Source organism: Caretta caretta, chromosome 8 (assembly GCF_965140235.1).
Source record: "Caretta caretta isolate rCarCar2 chromosome 8, rCarCar1.hap1, whole genome shotgun sequence".
Lineage (NCBI taxonomy): Eukaryota > Metazoa > Chordata > Testudines > Cheloniidae > Caretta > Caretta caretta.
In genome coordinates this window covers 89,980,187-89,996,395 of record NC_134213.1, presented here as the reverse complement: position 1 = coordinate 89,996,395, position 16,209 = coordinate 89,980,187, and the positions used below count along the sequence as shown (strand labels likewise).

Here is a 16,209-nt window from a genome sequence, read left to right as displayed (position 1 = left end):
ACTTTTTACACACATTTAAATGTGAGGAATATATCTGTTCACTTAACAGTAAACTGACAGGTGATTTTGGATATTACCACATAGTGGCCACTGAGGACTATATTGTGCCCTACTCCTGTTTGGCTGAGCAGGGGGAAGATGCAAAGACTTCACCCCTTAGATCCCTTGTGTTTGGATCAGATACAGCCCTGGTCTCCATGGTCAGGGGAATAGGAGTTACGATTTTTAATAGACGTATATACTGCCGTAGTGCCCAGAGGCTCGGCTCCCTGCTAGCCACCAAGGGGTGCACACCATCACAAAGGGGCAGGGAGAAGGCAGGGCCATGGCTAGATGCCCAGGGGGAGCACTACTCTAACCTAAAGGTGTTATCGTTGTCCCACCTCTTATTCTCCTTTATCTTCATCCTCTAGCTCCTTTCTCAGCCTTCAAGCATTCTGTTGTTTTCCTTATATTCCAGCCTCACAAACAGCCATTCCATCACATTCAGCTACAAGCTCCTTCCATGTGCTGTGTACTCAATTTACCTCTACTTCCTCTCCCCCAACTCTTTTGTTCTTCTCCAATTCATTTCTCTCTCTCTCTCATATAAAGGACAACGAAGCTCACTAAGGTCCCTAATCATCGCTCCTTCCATGCATTGGATACAATGAATGATTGCCTTCTTCATTAGTGCCTCGCCCTTCTAGGCTGCCATGACTGTGTTCTGCTGGTTCTTCTCCTACCCTGTTGGACTCCAACTAATTAAATATTGATCACTGACTGGTGATCTGTCACCGCCTCCTTTCATGCCTCCCAGCCTCATACCTCTTCCACCTCCATCCATCTTTCTTTTCCACCACTGACTGGTTCCCCACTGTTCATATCACTTCATTGGTTTCCACATTAAACTTAAGCTCCTTGTTCTCCCTTCACAGCTCGGTGCTGCTCCGCCCTCACCTACATCTTTGTTCTTGTTGTCGTCTCAGATCCTCTGTTCCTCCCAATACTTTCTCATAATTACTCCCTTTGTGTCCTATTCCACTCGCTGCTTCATTTTTTTTCCAGTTCACACCCTACACTTGTGTAACGTTAGCGCCCACGTGGCCAAGATGGAGTCTGCTCTGCAGGCAGCTCTGGCCAAGAGATGGCGCGCACAGGAACTCAGCAGGAAAAATCCCTTCCACCCCTGGGGCACCTGTTCCAAACTCCCCAGAGTGAACACACCCCCCCACCGGAAAAGTACAATGCATATAAGAAAGGGAAATATTTATTTACAGAGGGATGAGAGGAGGAAAGCAACAAGAGGAGATACAGGGGCAGCGGTAAAACAGGGTTGCATCCAAACCAAGGCCCCACAGGCCCAGTGGTAGCACCGTCTGAAAGAGCAGACACTGAGCAATGGGTCTGCACACAGAGTTCAGGAGTCCTGAGCAAAGTTCCAGTCTGATGGTGAGTCTTGGGTGCTCCTGGTCCTCTTCGGCGCCAGTAAACTTTCCCCAACAAACCCCTCCGGTGCCCTCTTCTGCTACTCTCTGCAAAGGCACACAGAGCGACAACCTCCCCACTTAACTAGCTAGCAGCCTCCCTCCTTATTCCCAGTGCAGAGTCACAAGCCCCAGTATTCACAGCCCTATGCAGCTTTGGGGAGCAGTGATACTGGGTCCAGCTCTGGCCTGTCCTTCTCAGGTGATTCCTTGCTGGCACAGTGCTCCTCCTGGCTCCTCTCCCGATCGGCCGCCCTATCCTTCCCAGGCTTCAGGCAGGTTCTCTGCTGCTTCACTTTGCAAGGGCCTCTTGCTGCAGCCCTTCTCTCTGGAACTCCAGAGCCACACCTTGGAGTTTCCCTCCTTTCTTTCACCGCTCCTCCTCCCCCCTTACGAAAAAGATTTAAAGGGGCCATGCTCTCTGAACCCCAAAGGGGTTACACTTGGAACAGCCTTCCTCTTCTTCCTTCATGTCCCTTCATAACATCCGTGTTTTTCACTTAGCTTTCCACTATCCAGTTCCTCTCCAAAACTGCCTGATCTGAATTTTCTGCCGGATTTTTGAATCATTCATGTTGTATTTGTTTGAATTAGTGTAAGCTCCTCATGGCAGGGACCTGACATCTTATATGTGTGTAAAGGATGGTGTATATCTTTGGAACACCATAAATAAGGAGTCTGTTGTTCCTGATGATGGGAGAAGTCTCTTGTGTGTCAGTAACAGTGAAACTGTAAAAGAGGAAGCCTCTCTTAGATAAGCAGTGGGGAAGGGGTATTATGTTTGACCTGTAAAATCAATGCCCCGGCAAATAATCTGAGCAATTTTTGCATGATGGACTATTTTATAGAATGTTGCTTTAAATATGTCCAACATGGCTAGCAGGAACACAGCATAATACTAAGGGTCAAACAATGTCGTGTATCTCCTGGGGCTATAAGAGGTTTGCACAAACTTTTCCTGACAGCAAGCAACCTAGTACCCCCTAGGTGTTTACAACTCTGAATAATTATGGTATTTCCAAACAATTAATTATATACCTAGCAATATAATACACTTGACTGTTATGCTTTGCAACATTAGCCTTCAGGGGCTGTAGCATTGTGTGATATGTCATACACAGGCTTTTCAAGTCTCATAGGATTAAAGTGGTGTTAAAATTCCACTCTTGGGGGTGGGAGTGAAGGATTGGTATTTTTCCTTGCCTGTTCCATTGACTCGGTTTTCCTGAACATCTGCACGTTTGTCTGCACTTCTAACATGCCTTTACATGAACATTAAACTTGTAATAGTTCATCTTTGACGTGGGTATAAAATATACCCAGATTCATGCATGAACATTAAAATAGAAAGTAAATGAATGACGAGCTAATTCTTAAACTTGCACTGAAAAGAGTCCATCTATCGATAGGTGTTATTAATAACTATGGATCAGAGTAAGCTCCTAGTTACGCACCGTTGTAAATCTGGAGTTGTTCATTTGAAGCCAGTACTGTTACTCCAGATTTATACTGCTGAAAGAGCAGAATCTGGCTATGTGCACAAGAAAACATTTGGTGTGAAATTCTGCAGTCCTGATTCGGTCTCCACAATATTGAGTGCTGCCACAATAAAGACTGCAAGATGTGGCCCTTTGGCTTTAAAACAGATCATTCAAGTCCAGCAAATACAATACATTGTAATTCTAACCAATATTTGCACAGGGCTAGTATCTCCATTGCACCAAATATCTAAGTAATGTGCTCTTAAAAAAGTAACTAATTATGAATAATGAAATCAGCCTTGCTACAACGATAATGGATTTTGTGACGCACTAGAAGTCCCTTCAAACCTGAATAATTCTTTCAAAATAATATAGCGGTTCTTTTAAAATGAGATTCTAATTTTAAAAGACACACAGTAAAAATTTTAAAGTTTAGTAGAAAGGAGCCACGTATAAGCAAACATTCAATTTTGCATCAGAAATTCAATAGAGATAATTTTACAGACATGAAATTGGGTAATGTCTAAACTGTTGAAACAATAAACCAATTCTGATATTGCCAGAAATTAAACATTTGTTCAACATTAAACTTTAAAAGTTATCTGCATGGAAAAAGAAAATAATTTACTAACATTCAAAAGATACTGCTAACATTTTAGTCTTCATTTCCTGTTCTTCAAGTGTAATCCGTTCCCAGAAAGAATCCATTTCACATGTTCATACGCCCTAGAAACACACCTCCCCCTGATAGTTGGAATCATGCATCTTAGTAAGTATTTCAGTTATGCTATTGACGTCAATGCAGTCATTAAGTAGATTGCTGGCCCTCCCATCAATAAACATGTGCCAAGAACCTAGAGGCAGACACGTTTTAAAAGAAGAACATCAGGTTTTCTTTTAGCAGTTAGGAAGAATAAGGGGAAAATTTCTCTTAAAGGTTTCCATGCTTCACCGTACTTTTTCTCTCTCTTTTTAAAATTTCATTTAATTATTTTCTGCTAAGATAAGTTGCTGCATTTACTAAGATATAGTTGTTCTGTTACTATGTACATAAACTCTAAATAAGACCAAAGACTAGTTTCTTGTGATGAACTCCAGTTGAAAAATGACACCCATGTTACGTCTCACAGTTAGATTTATTTCTATATCGAGTAACATAAGATATTCAGGCAAACCTTTTTAGCCTTTGACTCCAGAAGTTCTTCAAGGATTGATTTCATGACATCTATTTCAAAAAATAGCCTTCATTTCTCCTCTCACTGGCCCTGTAGATATACAAACTAATCATGATTCCATAGCAACTGATAAAAACGGTTTTCCCCTCAGCCACACCTGTGGGGTGTTATATTAGACATTTCACACGTGTTCCTCCCATCATGCAGTCTGTCATTCCATCAAGTCCGACTGCCATCTATGGCAGTTGGGCAGCTATCAGTGATGTCAGAGGGACTCCCCGAGCATAGTCAAGGAGTCATTCTGTAATTCTAATGCAGGCTGGGCTCTTCCCAGTCTGACTGACTTATTCATTATCAGAACAGGGAGATGAGTACATCCTAGAGCTGACCCCTATCTACTCTAGAGGCATAGTTCCAGGATATACAGCTCTCCTCAACTTTTATCAGGAATAGATCTGACAGTCAGACAAGGACTGTAAAGGGGCTATGAGCTGAAAAATTAGTTCTAGATGGCACCCTCAGACAGATGGAGGAAGTAATCTTCCCTTTGGCAGGATAACCAGGTATGTTACAAACAAGACACTAATGCATTTTGAAGAGCATCTCAGATACTGAAGCACCATTTTCTCGATCTTGGCACTTTGTGATCAGCTCTACCCTACTACTTAGCTCATTGCTGCATCAAGGCAACCCGCAGTTCTAAAAAGGGCTTCCCTCCTTTTGCTGATTTCCCACTGAATCATCCAGCCAGGTGAAAGCCAGTGTTTGCAGCTTGCGTGGCCTTCTACAGTGTGGGCGTGAGGGGGGGTGTAAGATATTCATAGTGATATACTTTCGTTACGTCACCTTTTTTCACTCTGTATTCTTTAAACACACAGGGCCAACACAGAGGTTCTTACACTGTTTTTGTACGTCCCTTACTCAGGAAACACTCATTTTGAACTGTGTAAAAACTGTTTAAGGAGCTCAGGATCTGGATGTTAGTGAGAACCCGAGTAATAAAATTTGTGTGTCTTGTGCTGTGCTGGAGAATAGTAACTGCTTTATGGGAGGGAGGGACTTGCATAGTAAAGCCATTAAATTTACTTTTTGTAGAATTGGGTCCTTACTGTTCTGACATATACGTGAACCACAGAAAAAAAATCTTCTAACTAATAGAGTAACTTATTTTTTAAGGTTTCAGAGTAGCAGCCAAGTTAGTCTGTATTCGCAAAAAGAAAAGGAGTACTATACAGACTAACACGGCTGCTACTCTGAAACCTGTCATTATGCAAGGCACTGCATTTAGCCGTATGGAGTAAAAAAAAAAAAAAAAATTAATTGGTTAGTCTCTAAGGTGCCACTAGTACTCCTTTTCTTTTATTTTTTAAGATGAGGGGAGCATCTTATGCATGCCTCAGTGGAGAATGTTGGATCCCTCATGGTCCTACTGGCTTAACCTCTTTCAGACTCCATGTCATGATGCTTTTCTAGCTGATGAGAACTGAAATGGACTCCTAACAGACCATATGCATTATCAGTTCATTCCTACATCAGATACGAGGGTCACTGCCAAGTGATATTAGGTTCTCCTACCTCCCCTGCGATTGAGCTCACTTCTATAGCAGAGTGTCCCAGCCACAGCTAGCACAGGGAGTAAAAGACAGTGACTATTAGCAGTGAATCTTTCCCAGGGACATGTGACGCACTAATCCCAGGACCAAAAGCCTGTCCTTAGATAGTCCTAATGTTGTTAATTTTGTCCTCATACATTTATTCCAAATATAAGCTGCGGTAATGAAGCATTTTAAAATGTAATTAAATCTTACATGGTATTGTGACTGCCTGTCGTGGGCCAAACTGTGCAGTCCTTACTCAGGCAACTTTATTCAAGTTTATCGGGGTCAATGGGAGTGTTGTCTGAGTAAGTACTGTAGGGTTAGACCCAGATGGTAAAATCCTGGCCCCACTGAAGTGAGTGGGGGTTTTGCTGTTGCCTTCAGTAGGGTCAGGATCTCATCCAGAGTATTTAATTCTTCAGATCCAAATGTTTGTTGTTTCATAATAACTATTACAAAGATTAAAACAATATTTTTATTAATGCATATGCTAAACAGAGTTAATAGAAAGAGCAAATAGTTGATCATATGCTTTTGTTCCCCTTTTTATTTGCCACAATTCCAGCCATTGTAACTGACCTGAAGAAGAGCTCTGGACAGCACAAAATCTCATCTCTTTCACCAACAGAAGTTGGTCCAATAAAAGATATTACCTCACCCACCTTGTCTCAGCCATTGCAACATGCATGTTAGTCTCACTGTCCAAGCCCCAAAATAATGAAAAGAGGAATCATATGTTAACTGCCTCCAGTCATCCAGGAATACTAAGATTTAATTACCAGTATCCTCATCTCATGAGATAAAAAGAATTGTTTTGCTAAAAATTGAATATGCCATTGTGTTGCTGTTAAAGAAATGTTAAACTTCATAGATAACCATTCACTTTATCTTAACATTGCAAGTTGTATTTACAAATGGCTAAGAACTTCACAATTAGGGTGCTTTTTTAGTTCTTCTTCCATTATAGAAGCTATTGTTAATTAATTCTATTTATAAGAAAGTGTATGTGTTCAATTTGTTTAATTGGAAAAATCAATACGTTTATAAAATCGAATTTTATTAAATAACGTTATTTAAATTATTTAATTATTTAATTATTAAAATAATAAAATACATAATAAAATCAATAAAATAAAATGATTAATTTAATGATTTAATAATTAACTATTAAATAAACATTTAGACAATATGTTAAGTGCCTGCTTGTTTGGGGAGGAGATAATGATAATTTTGGAACCTAAAAAATAGAGCAGAAACACTGTATGTGCCAGGTAGTGATGTTTTTTGTGCATACTACTGTATATATTTCCACTGAGGTTAGTGGCAATACTCCCATTGTCATCTGCAGTGGGAGCAGGATCTGATTGTCTGATGAACAATCATTTATTATTATTGCTATTATATTATTATGAATTCATTTATTTGCATTGTGGTTGTGTCTAGGAGACCCTATCATGGATCATAACTGTATTGTGCTAGGTGCTGTGCAGTTATTTATACATTTAAATATAATAATGTTTTTAAAAGCCTGTGCTATTATCCTCTAACACAAAATAAATAATACAATAAAATCCCAACAGCAAAAATAATCATTTCAAACAGGAAGTCATCCAGCCATTTACAAACTTTCCTTTACCTCATCTTCAGCCCTCTCCAATCCCCCCATCAAGCAAATGTCTTTTGCAGTGTACCCAGAAGGGTGCCAAATTCAGTCTGTTTTGGACCAAAGGGGGACACGTTCCAGAATCCCGGAGCCATCACAGAGCACACCCTTACCAAACACCCCGTCTCCTTTAATAATGAATTGGGTCCAGCTCTGGTATCTATGCTGACCACATCTGTGGCAGTATGTGACTGTTTTTCAAACCATGTTTAGGAAAGTTTTCACGTTCTTTTCACTGATATCAAAATGCTTTTTAAAAGTCACATTTTATAACTGACCTATTTTGGTGCTGACTAGTGCACAATTATTTTTGCATGAGGCCAGGCCACTTAGAGTTGTTCTGGTGGCTGCTCCCTCTACAAAACTATTGTAGAATTTTGTGGTCTTTAAAAACCTTTCAGCGCACTGCCTCCCCTCCTCCTAGTCCCCCCCACACCCCCCACCCCGTCTTTTTTTTAAAGCAGTCTCTTGTGAAATGAATTGAAATTGTAATGCCGCAGGGTGTATCTATGGAGCAGGACACTTAAATTAAATTAGCAGTGTTTGTATTATAATGAAATATCTGGGAAGAACGTTGTCTAACTATTTACCCCTCTTGGACTCTTCCAAACCTGAGCTGAGTGTGTCATGAGGCTGAGCCAATGAGGGGAAATTTCAAATAAATATTCTGAACTTGATGATGCATTAGTTGACCTGGTGCTCCAGAGACTATCAATAATAGAGCATGCTAGTGTTGAGATATTTCCCCACTTTTCTTCTCAAAAACAGAACTTACAGAGAGAAATCCAGGTACAAGTTTCCAGGTCTAATTGGAGCATTTTGTGTGTCAGCATTAATACTTTATAAAATATGATCTAGGTCCAGATCCAAGTCAAAGGCATATGATCCTGAGGCAGGGCTCCACTCTAATTCAAGCCTTTTGGACACGATATTTCCATTACTTAAACTCAACAAACTTTTAGCACTCCCTGAAACTCCTATATATAAGTAACTAGTTAGAGCTAAAGAACTATCAGTCATGCCTTACGGCCTCAGGCATGGAACAAAAATCAAAATAGGGTAGAATATAATTACATCACAACTTAGCAGAAATCGCTCATTCTAAGGCTAGCTTAGGTAACCCATCCGGTGTGGTCAACTTCATATGTTGGCAAAAAAGTCCATTATCACGAACTTCTTTAAAAGGAAAACTTACGTGCAGCTCAGAATCAAAGATTTCACAGAAATGACATAAATAAAGGGCTGAGACCACATCAGTTGCTAAAACCAGATGTTTTTGTTGTTCTTTTAAATTTAAAGAAATGTGAAAGGAGTCCAACTGACATCTGGGATTTCAGCAGTGCTTAATTTTTGCTTGGGTTGAGTCCTGGCATCTCTAGGCTTAGCAGTTCATAGCCCCAGCACCTCTCGGCTTCATCAGTTATGAAAATAAAAAATTGCTTGAGTCTCAGCACCTAATTGCTTGAGCGCCAGCACCTCTTTCATTACAAATTAAGCACTGGACTCAGCCCTCATTAGTGACTTACACCGAGAACAACAATGCAGTCATCCTACAGTAGGCTTTAATCTCAGTAATAGGGACCATTTAATCTCTGACATCTCTTCTGAGATTGTCAACAAAGATGCTAATCATAATGCTGTGGTTTAGAGTTGGTTGGAAAATTTAGACCAAAAAATGGGGATTTTGTTTTCTGCCTAAAAGTGATTTCTTTTATCAGACCAGTGCTAATATTTTTTTGTGATGGGGTTGTCTCTTTAGTGAGAACAGGACAGATGATCAACTCATTTCACACAGCCACAGAGAAGCAACTATATGGTAACAACTTTCAATCACCAGCAACTTGGGCTGGATTTATAGCCAAGGTGTAGTTCATTACCAGTCCCCTGACTCTTTAGTTTTCTCCTTCTCCAAAACAGGCTTAAATCCTGCATGTCTTCAATCAGATGAATAATCTTCAATCGTATGAATAGACGCATTGGCTACAGTGGGACTACTCAGAAAAGTTAAAGGCTTGCAGGCATGGGCAGCAGGTACCATAGGCTGGGTGCCTCCCCAAACAGCCAGGCATGGCCGCACTCACACTCTACCCGCAGGCCCCCCCTCTTGCTTCCCGCCCGCTCTGCGGCACGCACTGCTCACCATCTTGACACTCCGGGGCAGGGGCCACGCTGCCTGCCCTTCCAGTGCTGGGGGGGTGCTAGCCTGGGGCAGGAGCCGGTGGCCATGGTGAGGGGGCTCCAGCAGGGGGGAGTGTGCAGAAGGGGCGGGGCATCAGGTGGAAAGGGCAGGGGGCTAACCTCTCCAAGCCTGTGGTTCACGCGCCGCCCATGCTTGCAGGATTGAGCCTTTAGAATTTTAGTTTATGCTTGGCACAGTTGAGGAGATTGGGAAGGAAAGTTGGCTTTAAGGCGCCAGTCTAATTCTCCCTTCCTGGGTCATCATGGGGACTGAAATGGCTCTCAGTAACTTAAAAGCTTAGCAACTTAGAGCGTAAAGGTGCTCCAAGTTATGCCAGCCTCAGCAGGCCTATAACAGCTGCATGACACCCGGGGTTTCCTATGTGAGGGATAATCCTCAATTCCCCTTTAGGGACTCTTTTTGGCTGCTTTGCACAAACTCAACAATACACAGCAGCCAGATCCAGACCAAGGACTCAGCCCATAGTCTTGAAGGTAGCATTGGCACAGGTTATTAAACCTGAAGGTTTGAGTTCTGTTAGTTAAAAGCTATTCAATTCAAGAAAAATTACCTGGAATCAGAAGAAAATATGGTTTTGTTTGGTGTTTCTATACCGTATCAATTTCCCTTTATCTCTAGCTGTGCATTTTAAGAAAGCTCATGGTAAACTACTCCCCACGTGACACTGGGTAACCGTTTATTTCATTCCTTGCTGCTGAATGTACCTGGTACTTGCATGTGGCGCAAAATGTGTTCCAGCTATACTCTGTATTCCAAGTACATCGCTCATAAAATGCTACCATTCCAGTGTGTGATGACCGTGTTTAAAAGGGTCACCAGCTTGCTGCTGCACAGACGTGGCACTGGAGATCAGCACGTGAAAGAGCTAACATGGAATATTCAAAGCTGTCAAAACAAAGTGCCACTTTAAATTAACTGCCCTCATCCGCCCCACCTTTTCTTTGTGATTTACTCCATGATTTTAAACAGGTTGTTTTACAAAGCCCTTGTGAACACATGAGTAAACACAACTTGTGAGTCACAACCACACTCATTAATAAACCAGAATCACTGGCCAGGACAGGTTAATAAAGATAATTAATGCAATGAAAATGGCAGCGCTGTTTTCAGTGGTAGTGGGTTGGAGGTTTTTTTTAAGTCACTGCCTGACAGTGAGGGGCAGTTGTCTTCTGTAAATATTTACAGTGTTGTAGTATTATTGATATGCAACAAAAATGAATATAGAGAGAGCTCTCAAATGCCATCATAAAGCTATCAGAGTGATGTCAGTACTATAGCTTAACATGCAAGACTTTTGGTTCTTGTATACAAAGCATGGCAGCTCATTCCTTTTCATTAAAATAAGATTTTTTAAATTACCTGTGCTTTTCTAATTATCCCTACATCCCTGCTTCTGCTCTGTGACTAGCATGTGCTATACAGCAAGAGATAGCCAGACTACAGAAGTGACCCGTACCTGCTGATAGTAGGGCGTGGGTGGGGGTGGGGGAGTGCAGGGTGAGGGCAGCAGCTTCAGCAGATGTCACAGAGCATGCTCAGTATAAGCCAAACAGCAACTTGCGGCAGGGGGAGGGGAAGCGTGACGCTGTGTGCTGCTCTCCCCTCCCCACCTCCCCCCCCCGCATCCCTCACCTCTTCAGGATGCCATTTAATACTACACCAGAGTTGATAGGGGTTACTTAGAAAGTATCACTTGAAAACCAAATATGTCAAATAAGTCACCTCTGCAATGTGCTGGATGCTTCTCTGGAATTTCATCCACAAGGTAATATTCATATTAGTTCACTTTAAAAGGCTGTAAAAGAACAAGAAGTTCAAATCAGGTGAATCTTTTATTACCCTTCGAGTACATGGAGTCCTCTATTCGAAGAAAACAGATTAAAATTCCAAACTAAATCTTTTTTTTAAAACTTCTGTATTTAAATGTAATGCTTTTAAGAAATTGTATTTAGCCTTGAAAACAGCTGTGATATTTTATAATTAAATATAATTTGAACAGACAGGCATGATGGCTGAAAGCAGAATGCATCACAATGCGAGATTTGTGGGCCCAATCTTGCCAACACTTTCTACTGGGTTAGTGCTTACTAACATGAAAGGTGTCCTTCAGAAGGACCCTACATTTAAGGCTGACTTTGGGGATTGCTTACTCAGTGTTTCTCAAGAACTGGTCCATGGACCAGTGCCATTCCCTGAGATCTCCCTGATACAGTTTAGGAAAGCAGCAAGCCGGTCCCTGCTATCAAAAAGGTTGAGAAACACTGGCTTACATGATGCTTGCAAAAGTAGGGGGCATTGTGAAACTGATGCTGTCCACACAAGGATTTTTAGAGAAAATAGATATCCTGATTAAGAGTGAGTAGAAGAATCATACATATACAGAACACTAAAATATCTTTTTTGTTAGCCATAGCTCATAAATCCTCACATTTCACCCAGATCATTCTTTGGCAGAAATCTCAGCTGGACTAATGAGCTACTTTCAATCAGGTCCCTCTTACAATCCTTTCATGATCTATTTTCTTAATTTTCATATTCAAAGACTTCAGGTAAATTAGACTAAGATGAAATGTTGGGTAGATTTTTCAAAAGCACTTAAAAGAATTAGGAGCCTAAGTCCTATTTTCAAAATGAGGCACTTTACTCTTAGGCACATTTGAAAATGTGACCCATAATCTATGTAGTTAAGGTGGCTCAGGTAAATTGGACTGGTCTCCAAAAACTCATTTGACACATACACTTCATTATGAAATGTCCTCCCGTAAAATTCATTTTTTGCTCTGAGTTCCTCCTAAAAACCTGTCACTTTATTGTCAGAGCAGTACTCTGGACTTCTATTAGAATGTAAATAGAGACATTTTCAGTAGTCTTTTTGTGATTAATGCAGGAATCCTTGTGGACAATGAAGAACTGAGCCTGATCAGTGAAATGATAACATGCCGAATCATCTATTTGTTTTTTGAGAAAAAGTTAGATCTGAACAATCTTTCCTTTTCATTCAACAGGCCAAGATTAGGCTCTGTCCTCTCTTGCTATTTCTGCTTCTCCCTATCCACTTCCTAAGATATTTCTAGTATGCAGGCAAATCCCACTCCCTGATTCCTCTGTGATATCACTGCTAAGTGACATCTGACAAAATGTTTTCTGCATTTTGTTACTTCCATTTGGCACCATCCAAGTACTGTCACTTTCCCTTCTGATGTGTTTTGGCCATAATATATTGTTTGCTGTGTTTGGCTGCAAGGTGGAAAGAGGCCATAGCAGTTAAAAATGAAGTGGTGCTTCCATTCTAAAACCCTTCTTTTCAGTACTTTATAACTTTCTTATACAGTTATCATTTGAGGTTAAATGTTTCATACTTGGCCTTGGCCCAGAAATGACTTCCTCTGGGAAGTTTCATAAACATTCATTCGGCTGCCTGAGTTCTCAGAGCATGGATTTAAAAAAAACCGAGAAGAAAAGGCTTTCAGGTAAGAAATTCTTTGGATCAAAAAGGAGAGATTAGAGAGCACTTATTTTTTATTGTGTACGTTAAAAATAGTACAACACACTGGTGATTGCTATAAATTTATGTATTAAAATACCCTGTTATATATGCAAGAGATAATGTGACTTTGCTTTGGGAAGGTCTGAATGTCTACATTCTAGGATATTTAAAATCTCACTGTTTTATTACTTAGCTCTTTGTTTTTTGCATGTGTACATTTGTGTGTGTGTCTGAAACACACACACACACATTATAATAGCACATGTTTAATAATGAACATAATTGGATTAGTTTGCAAAGTTTCGTTTTGGACCCTGTGTTCTTGCTAGCTACTCCCTTCCAAAATGTATTCCAGGCTTGTCTCAACTGAGAAGTGATTTTAATATAATTTATTTTATTTGGCAAAGTTAGAAATATGTTTTAACAATTTCAAAAATACCTAAGGCTAAAACCCACTTTCCTTGTGTAAAAAAATTGCTTTTTTTTTTTTTTTTTTTTTGCATAACCTTTGATACTTGGTATGCAAATAGAGCTCCTTTTGGAGAATATGTGAGATCAAATTAAGTGGAGAGTAATATCGTTCTAGATGAGTGAAAAGTCACTATGAAACATGGTCTGTGGCCATGTGCTAAAACACCTATGAAGCTTCTTTTCCTCTGGATATATTCTTGCCAGCTTCATAGGAACTGTAAGATGTTCTCAGTGTGATGAGGGGGCAATATGTATGAGTGAGATTGTAAATGTCTCATTGAAACATGCAGAAAAATTTTCCACGCCAAACAAAAACAAGATCAGAGAGGGCACAGAGAGCTCCTCGTACCCATTCCCTCCTGCCTCACTTGCACAGGGGCAGCTATAATGTAGCTGCAGGTGTGAGGAGCGTAATGGATGGGAACATCTAATGCTACTGGCAGTATTACTGGGCTCAAATAAAATATGATTGGGAGGGGTGAGGATGGGGTCACCTCCTTATGCCACAGGGTTGCTCAAGGCGGTTGCACTGGCTATACCCTTTCTATAGGTGCTTGTGTTTGGACCTCCTCCCCTTCCCTAGCACATCCTAGTTCATCCTTGTAAGAGGCATACTTGATCCATTGCATTAAACTAAAAAACTACAGACAATTTTGGGCATGAAAATCCTAGGGAGCCTGTGATTATAGGGTGTCTCCACACTATTGATTACATTCCACCATGTTGTCATTAAAAATGTCAATTAAATGTACGCTTTTCAAGCTGCCACTGCAGTGTAAACAGGTGAGTTGCTGCCCTGACTACACAGTTTCTTTGGAAACTGTCTCCAACTGAAGAAAAGCAGCCAAATTATGATTTTTTTTTTTAGTTGTTTTTTTGTCCTCCTCACCCCCGATTTGCCTGAATCAGTTGTTAACTGAGCTTCTCCCATAGTGCATTAACCCCAGTGGATGCAAACTTGAACATCTACCTGGAACTCTTAATACTAACATTATTAAATATGGATAGTCACTATATTTACTTGAAGTAGAAAAATGGAAATTAAATGTAAAGTCTATTACATTGCTCTGGCTTTTTCTTGCCTTGAAAAAAAAAAAAGGATTATTGCAGCAGCATTAACTTGACCAAGCCACTTTAATATTTTTACGGTTACTATTTAACGACACATATTAATATATTAATCAACTTACTTACTGAGATGTTCTGTGCAATATAGCCATGGGAACATGCTAACTTTTGCACTTACTGGCTAAAGACCATTTTAACTCTGTATTAACTTAGTGCTTTGCATTTTGTTATAGGTAGATAGTACAACTGAGTGGGCATGCACACACATATATCCTTTGTGGGCGCTTGTGCATACATACATATAGAAGGAAAAGTGTACACACCGCATATAACTGTGACCGCAGTGTCGCCAGCTTTCATGGTATTTGGTAGCTCTCTTAGAGCTCCAGCTTCTAGAGGCATGTGATTCTGTGAAAATATCAGTTATTTTTTAAAGTATGTTTCTAGCCCACGTGGTTGAGGATAAAAGCTTGAAAATGTGACCCATGTGTACCCTAAAGACTGAAAAGCAGAAGGTAAATAAAAAGAACCAAGTATATTCTTTTTATAAAAAATCTTGTGACATTTTTGGGGCCTGACTCTGGAATGTTTGGGGTTGGCAACCCTGCGATCCATGCAAAACACGGGTTCATTCCATCTTTTTAATGAATCCTTACAGTCATGCCCAGGCCCCTTTTATTTTGCATTTTGTGAACAATCAAAACAATCCACAGAGTAATTTTATTTTAAAAAGCATTTATTGGCTCAGTTAGAACTACTACTTCTACATTCAAGGATATAGCGTTCGGTGCAGGGAGAGTCCATAAAACACCATCAGAGGCTCAAGTCATTAAATAAAGTATTCACTGTGAATTATTCACTCAGCATTGTCTAGTACGAATATGTAAACATAGACACACTCTGTAAACACACACTGCGGAAGGCAAAGAGTAAATGTATTGATATTCCACTTCAGGCCCTGTTCTGTCAAGTTTTGGCATGTCAGTCGGTGATAAACCAGTTTCAGTGCATGTGCTACGCACTCGCTAAGGCCTTGTCTGCGCATAAAGCAGCTTTCTGGGCTGTAACTCCTGAGGTGCACACACTGCCAAGCCACTCAGGGCGCAGAAACTGCGCAGCTGCAGCGCTGTAAAAAAACCCACCCCGACGAGCGGCATACGGCTTCCTGCGCTGGGGCTGCAGAGCCGCGGTGCCAGTGTAGACACCCTGGTCGATGACAGCGCTGCGACTGGCTTCCGGGAGGTGTCCCACAATGCCTGTTCTCACCTCTCTGGTCATCGGTTTGAATTCTACTGTCCTGCCCTCAGGTGACCAACCGTGAGCTCCATGCCTTAAATTTCTTGGGAATTTTGAAAGTCCCCTTCCTGTTTGCTCGGTGACACATGCAGTGGTCTCAGCGCATCTTTCCAGGTGACCAGGCCTGGTCCATGCATCAGGCGATCCCCCGCTTGGAGCAATGCCGAGCTGCTGGACTTCATCAGCATTTGGGGAGAGGAGGCTGTCCAGTCCCAGCTGCGCTCCAGCCATAGGAATTATGATACCTACAGACAGATTTCATGATATATGACAGAAAGGAGCATGACCAGGACACACTGCAGTG

The 16,209-nt window shown here is 41.0% G+C and overlaps 1 protein-coding gene across 4 annotated transcripts in view; it reads left to right on the top strand.

Annotated features, from left to right (window-relative positions):
* Positions 1-16,209, top strand: part of PDE4B (phosphodiesterase 4B) — a 404,634-nt gene that overhangs the window by 333,430 nt on the left and 54,995 nt on the right. Inside the window, exon 1 of one of the 4 annotated variants that reach the window (XM_075131781.1) lies at positions 13,002-13,053. The exons of the other annotated variants lie outside the window; for them this stretch is intronic. Coding sequence (XP_074987882.1) covers positions 13,017-13,053 — 37 coding nt within the window. The 5' untranslated portion in view covers positions 13,002-13,016. Of the gene's footprint in view, positions 1-13,001; positions 13,054-16,209 lie in introns of those variants that run through there. 4 annotated transcript variants of the gene reach the window in all.